The following is a 15896-nucleotide window of genomic DNA, read 5'->3' on the forward strand; positions in this document are numbered from 1 at the left end:
TTTTGCCTTCCCCACACAATGATTGAGAGGTTTGCAAATGCCTTGCAATAGTTGACAGTAAAAAGAAATGTACTAGCTAATAGTACTCGGTTCTGAGTGATATTTATACTTGAGAAAATCCCATGTCAACTGTTGTACCAAGAGTAATGGAATACAAGACAAGCCTCCATTTCTCCAATATAGGAACAGGAATCAATATGCTAGGGACAGCACTTATATCAAGGAGCTGAGTCTGGATTCATATGATGTCCTCAACCTGAGCTACAACTGCATTTATTGTGGCTCCAAAATGAGATGTCTGAGCAAGTTGTTATTTTTCCAAAAACAAAAAAAACAAAAAATCTGTACACTCTCTGGTGGCCTTTTCATTGAAATGGGTTTTCAGTTCTATGCCAATTAAGGAGAACCAGCAGGCAGCATATTAATGTGATCCACACATGCACCTTCACACATTCTGATCCTTCACTATTTAACCTCTGACTCCCTGTTTATGTATCAGAATTTATTTTTAAGGTTGCATGAGGTAAAGGGAAACCAGGGTACAAGTTTACAAATTTAAGCTCAACACAAAGTAGTAAAATGGGGGAGCAGTGTTTCCTCTTTTCATGCAGCAGTGGCGGGCTGTGACAGAAAGAAAACAACCACCACTGCTTAAGAAACTGATTAAAAAAAAAAAAGAAAAAGTTTGTCCAACTTTACTCAAACACAAACATGTATAGAGATAATGCTTTGATTTACCACTTAAAGTATCCAAATAAAAGCAAAACTGGGTGTGAAAGCAGCGATTATACATGAAACCGAAAATGAGATAAGCCCAAACCACCACCGCTATGAAAAAGTACATGGAGAAACACTGGGAAGTAATAAGCATCATACAAGTAAATGCCATGTTTCCTTCAGGTGTTCTTTGGGCTAGCAGACTCATATTTTATAGAAAATGTGTGTGTTTTGTATACATAAAGAGGTGAGCGCAGCATGTTTGTGTGTGTAGTAGTATACTCTATGAGTGGGGTGCTGCTTGTTTATTGGGCATCAGGGATTAACACAGTGGGCCATGGGAAAGGGGTTTTAGGGATATATAGACAAGGCAAGACAGGATTGTGTCCCCCCCACCCCCCGTTCCCCCCGGATGATCCTCAGAGTCCTCAGCAGCTGCAGGTCTCTGCAGGAACGAGCTTGGCTCGCTCGTTCCTGTCCAGTTTTATCGGCTCAGGGAACTCGTTGTACAACTCCACTTCAGTCTCCTGAAATCAGACAATATAGTTGAGTGAGTGCCTGACTCAGCACCGCCCAGCTTCCATGACAACAGATGTTAAAAAATGTTATTTCTCAACACTAAGGAGAATTGGTCAGACTGCCTGTCATTTTCTTGTTGGCCCCCTGTTACCTGTTTAAGAGCGTTGCGTGCAATAGTCTGGAAGGCCTGCTCCACATTGATTGCCTCCTTGGCGCTGGTTTCGAAATATGGGATGTTGTTCTTGCTCTGACACCAAGCCTGTGCTCGCTTGGTTGTTACCTGGAACACAAAAGAGCTGACGTTACACTTAGAAACATGAGACAGATGAGAATAGGTGTTTTAAATCTAGCTAATTTTAGAATTGTTTCATTATAAAATCTAAACTAATTTTTTAAAGCCTGAAGAATTGCTTACAAAAACCATACATTTCCAAGAAAAATCAAATGGTGCAAATAAACGTAAAACTGATCATCCGGACCCACCTGTCTGTTCTCCAAGTCAATCTTGTTTCCCAGCACCACAAAGGGGAAATTCTCAGGGTCTCGAGGGCTGGCCTGGATCAAGAACTCGTCCCTCCAGCTGTCTAGAGTCTTGAAGGTGTTGGGTGCTGTCACATCAAACACCAGGACGCAGCAGTCTGCTCCACGATAGAACGCAACACCTAAGGACTGGAATCTCTCCTGACCTGCTGTGTCCCAAATCTAAGATGCAAATAGAGAAAGAGACAGATTGGAGAAAAGTAAGCAGTAAGGAAGACATGCTACGTTTACATGCACAAAATAATCTAATCACCTTTGACTTCAGTGCTTACATGCCTCACATTAACCACATTTTCCTCATTAACCACGTTTACACCACTTGATTTGGAGCCTGAAGTTATGTGTGTGGAGTGAACAGTTAATTTACCACTGGGTGAGTTTTGTTGCATTTTTTATATCATTTCTTATCTGACATCACTGGTAATGGTGCTGTTTTCAGGAAGAATAGAAAAACAACCCATTTTAGCAGCCACTCATTCTGTCATCTTAGTGCTCTATGTGTACAGTAAAAAAAACTCTATTTGTAAGCCAAAGTAATACTATAAAGACTGATGACTTATCCAGATCAGTTAATCAACATACACTTCACTGATTTTGACCTTCACTCAACTTCTCCAGCATTTACATGATTACAGTATGAATGTAAATGCATTGACAGACTTGCTATCCTCCATACCTCTGATTGAGTTAAATACATCTGTGATTACATAACGACTGAGGTTATGAAAATATACATCTTTTTTAGGTATCACACAATTTTATTATCCTCTCTTTGCACAGTGTGAATGTTTTAGATAAGAATAACAATATAATAGTGTTGAGAGAATTGTTTCCTCAGTACCTGCATTGTGACAAGTCTGTCATCAACCATGACTTCTTTTGTCAGGAAATCTGCACCTATTGTGGCTTTGTACTGGTTACTGAACTTCTTATTCACATACTGGTTCATCAATGAGGTCTTCCCAACTCTAAAAGAAAAAAAAAAATCACAAGACAATATTCAGAATATTCACTGGGCAGAAACAAGCGAAACAGAAAATGTCACTGTGATGAATTGATTGGTGACGCCCAGCAAAGGTTCCTGGCTTGCTGTATTAGAGTAAGCATATTACTATCAGACAAGATTCAATACCCTAACTAAGGTATCTTCTTTAAAATGAGCAACCAGGCATCACTTCTTGTTATCTCACCCATTTAGCTTTGATCACTCACCCAGAGTCTCCAAGGATGATAACTTTGAGTAGTACTTTCTTCCTTGACGTCATTGTGCCACAGCTGGAAAACAAAAAAACGTAGATTAGAAGGGATACAAAAACTCCTGATAGAAGCACACTAACGCTGGAATTGCTCAAAGAAGATGGGAACAGGTAAAGCCTTGCCCTGATTTTGACTCTTTTGATATGGATCAACAGCTGTCACTGACAGATGATGAGGTCTGTGAGCATCTCAAAATACACTCCAAATAAATGGGCAAATTTTGGGAATATGCCAATTCTGCAATTTTAAAAGTCTCCTTAACTTCTAAAACAAAAAAAAAAAATACAGTAACTGGGTTTTAACAATATGCTGCATTGCATTGTACCATGACACACTAAATACAATTCTTGAGGCAAACAATGCATGACTTTATTTTTCAAAATATGTGGAACAATGCATCGCTGGGGCTGCTGAACTAATATGGCGTCTGCTATTTTTGCCACACCAGCTGGTTGCTTTGTTTTACTGTAAAGCACTGATTTGGTGATATTCATGCTTCTGACATAGTTGAAACTATATTCTTTCATTACCAAGTTGCAGTTCTTGTAGATCTATAAAGATGAACAACAGTAGATTATAAAATGGAACACACACCAACTTATTCTATAACATACAGAATTGACCCGTGGATTGTGTTAATGATTACAAATCTATATGGTAATGCATCATGATGATTTACCCTCTGAGATCTGTATTTGTCCTATCAAACAGGCAGGGGTTGCACTTTAATCATTTACATAGACTTACAGATTTTTAGTAAAACTACAAATAAACAGCTGCAACATCTTATTTGTTAAATGTGGAATACTGGATGCTCTCATTATAGACCTTAGCTATCCTCAACTCTTCCTCTGCAAATTTAATATCTACTTCCCCCACTTGACTAATTCTAAGTCCTTAATATAAAATATCCCTAATAAATATCTAAAAATTAAGCCCCCCCCCCAACTTTTCGATTGTGTTTTCACAGAATGCCATGCAGAAATGTGTCTTTGCTCATCAATGCAAACCAGTTGAAACTGAAATCACATTTTGTAAATTAATTATCACTGCACAGAATTTTTTTGGCCAAAAATCCATGGCTGATCAAACACTCGCATCTTTGCGCCTGCTCAAGACATCACTAAGCATTTCTGACTTTAGCTGAGTGAACTTTGTAATAATAAACCACCTCATACAGCTGTAATGACCAAAGTCCAAACTCTATAACTGAAGAGCTCTAAATCATCATTCCAATCAGGTTAGACCTCAGAGAAAGCATTACTGAAAAAAGAACAAAAAAACAGTCTTATCCACTCATCACTTAAAAGTGTACAACCTCTAATGTGAACAAAAAGCCACAGCTTGAAAACGTATCAGTATTATTATGAGGCATAGGGCTATTGGTGCGGCTCTCATAATCTGCACCCCATGACACTGTGTCAGGGACCGATCACATGGTTTAAAAACACAGGACTAACGGAACCATGACTTGGCAAGCATGATTAGCACAGCGACCACAATAGTTGGATTCAACACACATACCGGTATAATCCATAGTTGGGATCAATTTGTCGAACTACAAAATGTATAGGTCGACAAAATGATGTATAGAGAGTCCTGTCTCAACAGTTTACCCAACGACCATATAGACATCAAAAACACTCGCAAAGGGTTAGCAAAGGAGAATGAGCATTACATCTGGAGATCAATGCTAAGATAGGTGGTAAGCAAAAACCAGAAAACAGTGGAAGATAGTTGGGGTAAACAGTATCATTGTTAAATACAAAATCTTTTAAAAACCATCGTTATAAATACCGTGCCTACTAACACTCACTATATACAATGGCACTTCTTAATTTAAGCTAACATTTAGCTAAGCAGGGTGTATTAACAAATGTGAAACTCCGTTAACGACAACTATATCATTAACATATATCGTTAGTAAAAACCAACAACGTAAAGTCACCACAAACCAACCTGGGCGATGATCCTGTGGTAAAAAATCTCAAAAGTGGACTTTTCCTCTGTCTTGGTTGGGAGCGTTAGCTAACGCGCAGGCTAGCTACCAGGCTAACAGCTCCTATAAATGTCTGCCGTTAACAAAACACGTTTCAAGCGTCGACAGCTAAATTATCTCAGACAGCTAGCCTCGCAGCTAACTCTGCTTATCAAAATCAACACTGCCACTGTCGACGTGTATCTCCCTTTGTGTAACAGAGGCGATTCCGTACAACGGTCTGTGTCGCCCTGTTACCGTTGACGCTCGCTTTTTCCGTTAAGCTACCGTGCTAACAGCTAGCCGAGCTCTGTCCACTTCCTCCAAAACAAGCTCTGTTGGTGAGCACTGACGTCACGCGCAGGGCACGCCTGGCTGCACAGGACCTGAGAAGTCACACAAACACAACTGTCACCAATTAAACGTTAACATTTCTCTTTATAGCAGATTATATACATGGTATAACAGTATGTACATACAGCTCTCAGTTCCACTTTGTATTATCTGTTATTTTTTGTAATTATTGCTCTACAATCAACAACAATACTGCTATAATTTAGAAATAAAATCTATCAATTTGATAATCACATTATATAATGTAATCATCAAATTGATAGATCCAGGCCTGTTGCAAGTAAAATGTGTGAGCATTGTGTGGTTGGCCAGCATAATGTGACTTGCTCCCACTTGCTGCTGTGATTGGTGCGTCACTGCTGTCCTTCACTCTACACTTTTACAATCACTATTAGAATATCCTTATGTCAGCCATATTTGCTGTCTGCCAGTGCCAGTGGTGCCACCCAAGGAGAGGTGTTGGCTTGCCATGGCACCTCCTCTTGCTCTCATTTCGCACTGCATGTCTGGTCTGCAGCTGTGGTATTCTATTAGCAGCTGATCTCAAAGAGCCAGTTTACTCAGGTATCCAGGGGTGTATCAGCATCTTTCATGTCCTCTTTTGTCAGTTTATAATACTAGTTGGGTATTTGATGATGACCATTGTGGCAAAATTATTGATAAAATTGATTTTGATCTTTCTATCAAAATGAATTTTTCCATTTTTATTTTATTCTATGTAGGTAATTTGATGCTGAAAACCTTTCATGCCTCCTTGTGGTTTTTATGGAAATCCTGTTACATTCAAGGCATTTTACAGATTTTTTTCAACTACTTCTCATAATTACCTAATTTATTAAATTATGTTCTAAACTACATCCTCTGGACCCAGACTGTATTCTGACACTGAATGTTTTTTTGTTCTGTATCACATTTCATTTACATCTGATTGTCAGCCACATCTCAGGTAATCACATTTCTATTTTACTGCAAATAAAATGCAAATCTATCACCTAAAAATCAAGTTCCTGCCCCCTTTTATGAAGTACTGTACCCACTCACTGCTATGGGTGACAGCTAATAAAAGGTGTATGAGATGCTGGAGAAAGACTGTTGATATTTTGACTCAACAGCAAAAGAAATACACCCCTTCCCTCACTGCTCCATTAGAAGTTCCGCTCCCCCAAAGGCAACAACCCCATGGTGGAATCCTGAGCATCTTATATGGCATGGAAATGGATACTCTTTCTCATAGCTGAAGCGAAGTAAACCTTATAAATGTAACATAATCAAACAAACGACTTGTACACAAATATCCAAAACACAACAGAGTAAAAACTAGTGAGTTAGTTCTTTAGAGTTTTTACAAATCTACAGTGACAGAAGAGAAAACCATAGGTAGCTAAGCTAACAAGGAAGGTAGAACCACTAGAAAACTAGAAAGTAAACACAAGTAAACTAGAAAGTAAGCTTAACATCTGTGGGCAAGCAATTCAACGTTACCAGACAATTTGTGACTATAGTACCTGCGTGCTAACTAACCTGTTTAGATTAGCAATTAAAAACATTAGCAAACGGAACAAAACAATACTGAACAACTGTCTTTGTGAAACATAGCAACTAATGTTACCCACCTGTAAAGCAGAAACAGAGCACCCTCTGCATGTCTTTCAATTCTCTGAGGTACCTCCACTATAGTCGAATTAGCCTTGGGCACATACTGGGACAAATTCTGGTTGGCCACTGTAGCAGTCGGCCGGTGGACCATCAAAACATCCATAAAGTTTTTGAAGTTTTTACTGGCCCTGTCAGTGTCTTTACCTTCCCTCTCTGTGTGCCTGTTATTCAGGGTGCAGATCAGAATTGTTTACTCGACCTATAATGCATGATCAGTATCACTGATTGCAGCCATACCCAGCAAAGTATTATTTATCAGGAACGTCTGCTGGACCCCCGTACTTAACTTTCCCCTATGGTAATTCAGGAAAGTTTTCTTAACATTCCTGGAATTTTTTTTTAAAGTTTGCAAAACATCTAAAATTCAGGGGACCTTCAGGGAATCTTCTCTGAAGGTTCCCTTAAAATAACATGAGGGAACCTTCAGAAAAATTAACATTCAGGGATCCTTTAAAGCACCTGAAAGTCAATGTTTTTTGGGAACGCCTATGGGCTAGATCAGGGGTCTACAACATGTGGCTCACGAGCTACCAGCAGCTCACCCTGTTTTAGAGTAGCTCACCAAAAGGTTCTGATAATGTATGTACAAACCATGGATGCATAGTACAAATTTTAAGCAACACAACTTCACTCAGTAAATCTACTCCAAATGCAACTAAATTAAATACACAGACACCCCCCCCAACACCAAATAATTATTTGTCAGTTGTCAATCAGATGAGTTTCCATGTCAAGTTTGTTTACATCAGACATGCAATAAGTGACATGCAGTGGTAGCAACTTCTCTTTTGTTTTTTTTTCAGCTCATGTTTGTCTACATATTGGAAAATTAGGTGTACCGAATTAGCTTTTTATAAATTCCTGTTTGTTGTGTACCATTGGATGTACTGTTAACTATCACATTAATGACTAAGAAATTAATTTCTTCTCTGATTTCTAAGCAGATTTATGGATATTCATTTACATGGTGTTATCATGTGTGTGTTCAGGTTTTACTGAACCATGATTCTGGTGTGATGTCTGAGTTTCATATGTTTTTGGTATATTGTTATTTGATGATGTTAAATTATCTTATTCATCTGATTTGTTTTGGAGATCAGTTTGAGTGTTTTGATACAGTATTTGAATAAATGTAACCAATAATACAAGAAATGAGTAGCTCTCAGCCCAATTTATTCTGTCAAAGTAGCTCTCAGAGTAAAAAAAAAAGGTTGGAGACCCCTTGGCTACATCTTGATTTATTGACTGTGAGCTTTGGTTTTCAAATATGACTTGGACAATTAATTTTTGCCATAGGTGATTTAGTAATGTGATTTTGGCAAAAAAGTCATGGTGGACAATCAACTGAGTATAAAACCCCTGCGATTATAATATAATCCGGATATAAAAACACTCGTGAAGGCTTAAAAGCGAAGGACCACTGCCGAAACCCGGGATCGAACCAGGGACCTTTAGATCTTCAGTCTAACGCTCTCCCAACTGAGCTATTTCGGCTGGATGCCCTGTCAAAATCATCACACAACATCTTATTTATAGTTTCTCAGAAGCCTGGTGTAAGACAAGTGAACTGGTCAATATAACGGTTGTATATTATTATCGACGGTAAACTGACACGGGTGCCATCAGCAGGCCATCAAAGGTCACTTTCACAGACACTTCACGGTAAGCCGGTCCAATATGGACCAAAACACAGATATAAAACGTTTAATGGGATATTATTTCAAATAGTTTTGTCTATCGAAAAAAACTCTCTAGTGATTGTTTTTCTGTCTGATTTTACAGTCGTTTCAGACGCACAGCACGTTGTAAGGAGCGCGCCGTGACGTAATCGCGTAGGACTGAATGAAGCGTCATCCTTTCTGATGTAGAGCGGCACGGCGGCCTTTCTTTGCTGCTCTACATTTCCCCCAGTTTTTCCGCCCTTATCCCGGTATTTCAGCTCTTAATTTCTTGAACCATGGCTCTGAAGGCGCCACTTCTCGCAGCTTTCCTGCTCCTTGTAGCTGCTCTGGGCTCGAAGGTTTCAGCGGACGGTTTGGTGAACGAGGAGGTGAAGAGGACAGTGGACCTGAGCACTCATCTGGCTAAAATCACCGCGGAGATCGTGTTGTCCAACCAGGGACACTCTGCCGTCCAGAGCTTCATACTCGCGGTAGAGGCTGATCTGGCCCCAAACCTGGCTTACATTGGAGCCTCGGTGAGCTAAACATCAGTGAATGAAACAACGCCAGCACTTCAGGTTGTAGCCGGCTAGCCAGCTGTAGCCTGTTAGCTACTCTATAGCAGGCTACACGTACCTTAGCTTTGCTAAATCCTGCAGCTTTCACGTTTATTTGTTTTGCATTTAAGTGACAACAGCAATGGTGCTCAGGTTAATATAAGTACGCTACCATACGATGTGACAACGTGCTTGGTGAAGGCATTAAATCACAGGTACTTGAAGTGTGATTCAGTGTGACACTGCGGACAGTGAGTGAACTCTGAAAGCAAAAAGGCTACAGTTAAGCAACGGTAGCTGCTGTCTCGGGGCGTTTATTGTTAAGTGCAATGCTTTTACATCGTCTCAGGTGTTGTGAGAAGAAATGCATGTACCGAAAAGCTCAGATGAGAGAAATTCATTTGAATCGCTGAGGATGTAGGTAAGAAAACGTTAACTTCCGCAGCGCTCCACGCTCTCTCAGTGGCTGAATGACACGTATGCGCTGGGCAGCTCACTTCCTTGTGTGACTGCGCAGACCTGCCCCCTTCCTTTATGAATGAAACTGTAGCAATGATCTGTTTGCAGACAGAATATTGAGCTACGTATTCTTACATAAACGGTCTGTTATGCATTGCATTACAAAGCACTCAAATTTCCTGTATTTTCACTTCTAATGATGCAGGCCGAGCGCCAACATCATGAGTAAATTCATTTCAAAGACATAACGCTCTAATAAACATATTTTCACAGGTGAAGGGCGAGGAGGAGGAGGATGGCACACTTGAACTCCAACAGACAACAATCCCGGGCCAAAGGTAAGAGATCACTCTTAAATAGTCATCTAACCAGATTCATGACTAAACTGATGAAAACTATGTGTATTATCAATCAAGTTGAATCATATTTTTGATGAGTGTTCCCTCTCCTATTGCCTTTAGCCTGGGATACACAAAATCATACTTTTATAAAAGTACACATTGTTGTCCCACGGTTCCTTTCTTCACCGATCAAATCTCACAACAGAAATCTTCCTGTCAAACTGCTTTCTATCAGTCCAGTGACTTTTAATATAAAAACAAATCGATTTGACTGTAAAATTACAACTTTTTTGATGACAAAACCAACTTATTAATAATTATTGATATAAACGTTAATAATGTTTTAGTGCTAGAACCACTCCTTTTCTTAAGACTTAAGATAAAATTGCAAATGTATCTAATCCACGCTCCTGTCATCTGTTCTCATACAGTGGGGACTTTTATAAAGTGCAGCTGCCCTCCAGTCTGGCAGCTGGTGCTCAGCTGAAAGCGAAGGTGGAGATGACTTTCAGCCACGTCCTGAAGCCATTCCCCACACACATCACCCAGGCCGAGCGCCAGCTGGTGGTATTTCAGGGAAACCACTACCTGTACTCACCATACCCGACCCGCAGCCAGACCACACGTGTCCGCCTGGCCTCCAAGACTGTTGAGAGCTACACCAAGCTGGGCAACCCCACCAAGGCAGATGAGATCATTGAGTACGGACCCTTCCGTGACGTGGCCCCATTCAGTGAGGTACAGCTCTGACCAGATTTCATGAGCTTCAGATGAAATCGTGAGGAAGTTGCTGAAATATTCTATGTTGTTTGTGTTCTCTACTGTTCAGGACACAATGAAGATCCATTATGAAAACAACACACCCTTCCTCACCATCAGTAGCATCACTCGCACCATTGAGGTGTCTCACTGGGGCAACATTGCTGTGGAAGAGACCATCGACCTGAGGCACACGGGAGCCATCCTTAAGGGCCCCTTTTCACGTTACGATTACCAGCGTCAGTCAGACAGCGGCATCTCATCTGTCAAATCCTTCAAGGTGTGCTATAAAACACAAACCATGTTGTCCGACATGTTTTTGGTGATAAGATGCTGATGCTGAATTTATGTCTTTTCTCCTCAACAGACTATCCTTCCTGCCTCAGCCCAGGATGTCTACTACAGAGATGAGATCGGGAACATCTCCACCTCCCACCTTCAGATCCTGGATGACTCAGTGGAGGTGGAAGTCAGGCCCCGCTTCCCCTTGTTTGGAGGCTGGAAGACCCACTACATCATTGGCTACAATCTGCCCAGCTACGAGTACCTCTACACCCTGGGTGAGTCGATGGCTAATAACCCTAAATAACCCAAACAAAGGAGAAAACTTTGTTCCTGGGTGAGGGTTAGGTTACATTTTCTGGTGTCTCACGGCAGAGATACCTCTGCAGGGCAGACGCTTGACAACATCATGATTTGAACCAACACATCCCTCCTAACCACTGAATCCCAGAGTGTGTTGCTAATGTGTTAATTCATTTTATCTCCTAGGTGACCAATATGCACTGAAGATGAGACTAGTTGACCATGTGTATGATGACCAGGTCATTGACTCCTTGACTGTGAAAATTATCCTGCCAGAGGGGGCCAGGTCAGTGTTTGTAAAGAGAGCTATATCAGGTTGAGTAGTACATTTTTTATGTAGTTGATACTAATTCCTCCCAATTTCTTCTGCCTTTTCCACTCAGACACATCCATGTGGACACACCGTACAAAATTGATCGTATGCCAAACCAGCTGCACTACACATATCTGGATACCTTTGGCCGACCTGTGCTGGTCGCCACCAAGAACAACCTGGTTGAGCAGCACATTCAGGATGTTGTGGTAAGGCGAATGATACACAATGCATGTGAATTCTGTGCAGAAAGATTTTTTTAACCTAAGTTTGCAAAATGTGGCAGATGTGCTCTGACAAAGCTCACTTGTGTGCAGGGTTATTAACAACACGTCCAGGCATTAAGAGCAGGTCCTTTAACATCAGCCACAGAACTGCGGGGTCTCTGGGTTTTACTCTGAAAAGATGTCCAGATAAATCAGTAGACCTGCTTTGTGGAACAGGGCTCAGGGAGGCCTCTGTCAACAGCAGAAGTACAGGCACGGGCGGCTCATAGGAATTCTGATGCTGTTAATGTTAGGATTACCTACATGGCTAGACTGTACTCTCATAGTAAAATGTAGCCCACTCCTCACATTTGATAAGCTTCAACCAGCTGCAACCAACAATATTTTGTTTTTTTTTCCTACTTGATGAAAGTCAGTTTCAGTTTCTACAACTCAATTTTATTCAAAAAATGTGCCTGAAGGGCTTTACAAATTTGTACAGCATACAGCCAATCCCTACATCCTTAGAGCTTTGATTCAGATAAGGAACAATTTGTTTCAGCACTAGAAAGTTGGTTATCAAGCTGTCTCAAAATGCTGTCACAGTGTATGTTTCTGTTTTTTTGTTTTTTTTCTTCAACCTAAGGTGATTTGAAAAATGACAAAAAACAAATGTCAGCCTCACTAAATTCACTTTACATGTGTGTGAATTTAATATGAACTGTGAAAAAAGTTGTCACACCTAAATTAATGTCCTCCTCCTCTTGTATTCAGGTTCATTATAACTTCAATAAGATCCTGATGCTGCAGGAGCCTCTGTTGGTTGTAGGGGCCTTCTACATTCTTTTCTTCACTGTCATCATCTATGTTCGTCTTGACTTTGCCATCACAAAGGTAGGACAGCGTTCATGTTTCTACAAAGCCTGTTTTCTGTTGGCATGTTTATCTTCGTGCTCCCTTTCCCGGCTGCTATACTGTATATTTCTATCTTAACTCGGTTCTTTTCACTTCCCTCAAATGAGTTTTCAGTCAGTTTTAAATCTGTTATGTTTGTCTTCTTTGCTCAGGACCCTGCTGCTGAGGTTCGTATGAAAGTGGCCTCCATCACAGAACAGGTCCTGACTCTGGTTAACAAACGTCTGGGTCTGTACAGACACATGGACGAGGTGGTCAACCGCTACAAGCAGTCCCGGGACACTGGTGCGCTCAACAGTGGCCGGAAGACGCTTGAGGCTGACCACCGCACTCTGACCAATGAAATCAGCTCCCTTCAGGCCCGCCTCAAAGCTGAGGGCTCTGACTTGGCTGATAAGGTGAGTGACATGAGCGTCTGAAGTATTGTAACTTAAATAAAATGTATGTGTGCAGTGAGGTTTACCCCCCTCTTCTGTCTCCTCAGGTCGGGGAGGTGCAGAAGCTGGACGGCCAGGTGAAGGAGCTGGTGTGTCGTTCTTGCCTGGAGGCGGAGCGTCTGGTGGCGGGTAAGGTCAAGAAGGAGGCTTACATCGAGAGTGAGAAGACTCTGACCAGCAGGAGACAGGAGCTTGTCAGCCGCATCGACAGTCTGCTGGATGCCCTCTAAACTACTCCTGCCACACTAGCACACAAAAACACACACATTCAGCACCCCTGCTACAACATACAACCGACTGTCTGTATGTATGAGAATTAAAAGAAATGTGACACAATTCTTAAACATTTTTTTTTTTTTACCATCATTGTTCCCAGACATGGACTATTAACATCTCATCTTACAGTAGTGAAGGGTTTATCCAAACACTTGTGCCTTTGTGCCTTGTGATAAACTTGAGGTCACTGCATGTTCAGCTCTACAGCAGCTACATCACAACGTTTGGCTTTTTTGTTTCTGTTTTTGATTTTGATGAGCTACACTTTGTCACACTTTGCTCAGACTTGACTCTTCATTTTCAAATCTGGACTCAATTTTTTTTTTTCATTCCTAAGTATGTGCGGTTAAGGGATTTTTATTTTTATTTCTATGAATAGCTGAGGGGCCCAAGTGTTTGCAGTCTCATGTCTTTACTCAGATATGCCGTATTCTAAGATTGAATAATTTTTAGCTCTTAAGAATGAAGGTGATAGTCTTTTCCAATCTTAGCTCTCTTGCACTTACTTTTTTTCTACTCGCCCCTGACTGATGTTTATATTGAAAAAAGTTGAAGCTCTGATTCTGTGTCATCCCAAATGCTTGTTTTTGATGTCCCTCGGTCATATTTTCTATATTTTGTATCACTTTGTTTTGTAAGTGGTATTTTTTTTTACACCATGAGATTAGTGAATACATGAGATTAGGTTATATGTGAGAAAAGACATGAGAAATGGGACACAAATGTTTGTGAAATGGGCAATGATATGGAAAGCTGTCAAATTTGAAATAAAATGTGGAGAAACTCATGGTTTTTAATGGTTATTCAGATCATACAGCCGGTGTATAAAGATTGATGATGGAGTTTTGTGTCTGGCCTTTGACTGGTGTATTATTTAGTTTAGAGAAGCAGTACCCTTGGTTAGTCAAAAGAGGGCGCACGTGTCAAAAAAACACCACTTAATTATATTGGAGCCCCCCCCCCCCATTAACAATGCTACCCTGCATTTGGACTCTTTGTCAATGCCATTGAATACTTTGCTGACACACAGATAAAAAATTTTGTATATGTCATCCTAACATCCGGAAATAAAAATAAGCCACATGTGCGTTGTGACTGGTGTCCCTTTTAAAACTGGCACCTCACAGGGAATTTCCAGCACATTGTTGCCTGCCTTGTTTCAGAGTAACCCCACCTATCACCAGCCGACCTGCCTCGATTACAGTCTGAGCCCAGGACAAACATATGGGTCAGGCTGAGGTCATCGCTTTCCCTCTGAGGTCACCAGGGGTCCTGGCAGGTCATTTCCTGCTCCATAATAACAGGCCTCGTTCCCCTCACAATGATAATGTTAACATATTGTATGTACCATACAATAATCATTCTGAAAATACACAGCAGGGGGAAAGCAAAGACAATGTCTGTTAGCGCTGATGCTCAATGCTGCCGAAAGGCCACACAATGACTTTTTTTGTTTGTGTGTTTGTACTTGAGGAGACTTGGAGCAGTGGAGAGCCGCCGAGTCTCATTCTCACAGTGGGGCACAGCGGGCGGACTGCTGCTGCCCGCACACATCCACCTCATCGCCACTGACTGTGTCGAGCAAACCACTGAGCTCACGACTGCTCTCCGCTCTGCGAGTTTCAATATTAGACCGGCAAGATAGAAAGATTAAATTAGTGGATTTGATCAAATTGAATCAGACCTTTAAAGGTTTTTGGAAATAAATTGATGCACTTGGAAATACTTTTTCTTGAACCTGCATTTTGTCAGTAAGCTTCAGCTCTCCGGCCTGCTCTCCATTTCAGGGTAAAAACTCTGTGATGGAGGTTCATGATAATACAGCAGCAGTTTTAAAATGATTTTGTTTATATGGTATAACAGATGTCAAAAAGTCTGATTCTGGTCTTAACTCAGTTTTAACCAAATACAGCTGAAGTCAGAGGCAAAATACATTTAAACTCAGTTTTGCACAATTCAATGTTAGGATCACTACTTCATTTTTAAGAATATGAAATATCAGAATAATAGTAGAGAGTTATTTATTTCAGTTTTTATTTCTTTCATTGCGTTCCCGATGTGTCAGACGTTTACATTCACTGTTAGTATTTGGTAGCATTGCCTTTCAATTGTTTAACTCAGGTTAAACGTTTCCGTCTCCGCCTTCCACAAACTTCTCACAATAAGTTGCTGGAATCCTTCCTCCTGACCAAACTGCTGTCGCTGAGTCAGGTTTGTCGGCCTCCTTGCTCGCAAATGCCATTTAGCCACAACTTTGGAAGTATGTTGGGGTCATTGTCCATTTGGAAAACCCATTTGCAGTCAAGCATCAACTTCATGGCCGATGTGTTGAGATATTGCTTCAACATATCCATATAATTTCTTTC

At 40.8% G+C, this 15896-nt stretch overlaps 2 protein-coding genes and 1 non-coding gene across 4 annotated transcripts; 1 reads left to right on the top strand and 2 right to left on the bottom strand.

Moving 5' to 3' along the window:
* Positions 1–237: 237 nt before the first annotated feature.
* On the bottom strand, positions 238–5335 carry LOC111221645 (ras-related protein rab7-like). Of its 2 annotated transcripts, XM_022745112.1 has the most exons (7): positions 4993–5335; positions 3564–3584; positions 2989–3051; positions 2618–2744; positions 1720–1938; positions 1388–1516; positions 238–1244 (listed from the first exon to the last, which is right to left on the bottom strand). In XM_022745112.1, the coding sequence occupies exons 3-7, from the start codon at positions 3039–3041 to the stop codon at positions 1146–1148; spliced, it is 627 nt and encodes a 208-aa protein (XP_022600833.1). In that variant the 5' UTR covers positions 3042–3051; positions 3564–3584; positions 4993–5335; the 3' UTR covers positions 238–1145. The 2 variants fall into 2 exon arrangements, with proteins under 2 accessions (XP_022600833.1, XP_022600832.1); XM_022745111.1 differs by lacking the exon at positions 3564–3584.
* A 3107-nt stretch (positions 5336–8442) lies between these two features.
* Positions 8443–8515, bottom strand: trnaf-gaa. The gene has a single exon. It is a non-coding gene; the product is annotated as a tRNA-Phe (tRNA).
* Positions 8516–8863: 348 nt separating this feature from the next.
* rpn1 (ribophorin I) lies at positions 8864–14317 on the top strand. Its single transcript, XM_022745309.1, has 10 exons — positions 8864–9218; positions 9972–10036; positions 10471–10777; positions 10869–11078; positions 11166–11358; positions 11570–11669; positions 11767–11905; positions 12677–12796; positions 12970–13215; positions 13302–14317. The coding sequence occupies exons 1-10, from the start codon at positions 8979–8981 to the stop codon at positions 13482–13484; spliced, it is 1803 nt and encodes a 600-aa protein (XP_022601030.1). The 5' UTR covers positions 8864–8978; the 3' UTR covers positions 13485–14317.
* The last annotated feature ends 1579 nt before the right edge of the window (positions 14318–15896 follow it).

The sequence above is a fragment of the Seriola dumerili genome, unplaced genomic scaffold, assembly GCF_002260705.1.
Source record: "Seriola dumerili isolate Sdu_G_001 unplaced genomic scaffold, Sdu_1.0 BDQW01000088.1, whole genome shotgun sequence".
Classification (NCBI taxonomy): Eukaryota; Metazoa; Chordata; class Actinopteri; order Carangiformes; family Carangidae; genus Seriola; species Seriola dumerili.